Source organism: Hyaena hyaena, unplaced genomic scaffold (assembly GCF_003009895.1).
Source record: "Hyaena hyaena isolate Hyena2069 unplaced genomic scaffold, ASM300989v1 scaffold_548, whole genome shotgun sequence".
Taxonomy (NCBI): domain Eukaryota; kingdom Metazoa; phylum Chordata; class Mammalia; order Carnivora; family Hyaenidae; genus Hyaena; species Hyaena hyaena.
The window spans coordinates 1,094,773-1,095,269 of NW_024081181.1; the positions used below are offsets into that span (position 1 = coordinate 1,094,773).

Below are 497 nucleotides of genomic sequence, written 5' to 3' on the forward strand. Positions count from 1 at the left end.
CACCGGGAAGCCCCCCCCCCCCCCCCCCCCCCCCCCCCGCCCCTCTCATTCAGAGAAGCCTCCTCCCCTCGCGCCCTCACCCACCGAAAAGCCTCCTCCCCCACCCCCAAAATCACCGAGCAACCCCACCCCCGCCCCCTCCCTCACTCAGGCGTCCCCTCCCCCACCCCCCCAGACGCCCCCCACACACACACTCACCGAGAAGCCCTGGAAGCTGCCGGGCGCGGGGCGCGGGTGCGGTGCGCGGTGGCAGCAGGAGCAGCAGCAGGAGCGCAAGCAGCGGCCCCATGTCGGCGGCCGGGCGGGCGGCGCTCAGTCCATGGCGGCGCGGCGGGGGCGGCGGGACCGACTCTGGCGAGCACCGCTCCTCCCCGCGCTGCCCGCGCCCGCCGCCGCTTCAGCACCGGACAGCGCCGCCGGCCCCGCCCACACACAGGCCCCGCCCCGCCGCGCGCCCGCCGGCCCCGCCCCCGCCCCGCCCCAGCTGCGGGCGCGCG

At 79.7% G+C, this 497-nt stretch overlaps 1 protein-coding gene across 1 annotated transcript in view; it reads right to left on the reverse strand.

The window, feature by feature from the left end:
• The window catches only part of PTPRN2 (protein tyrosine phosphatase receptor type N2), a 754,508-nt gene extending 754,219 nt beyond the window's left edge, over positions 1 to 289 (reverse strand). Inside the window, exon 1 of the mRNA XM_039255854.1 lies at positions 199 to 289. Within this exon, the coding sequence (XP_039111785.1) occupies positions 199 to 289 (91 nt within the window). The remainder of the gene's footprint in view (positions 1 to 198) is intronic.
• Between the last annotated feature and the right edge of the window lie 208 nt (positions 290 to 497).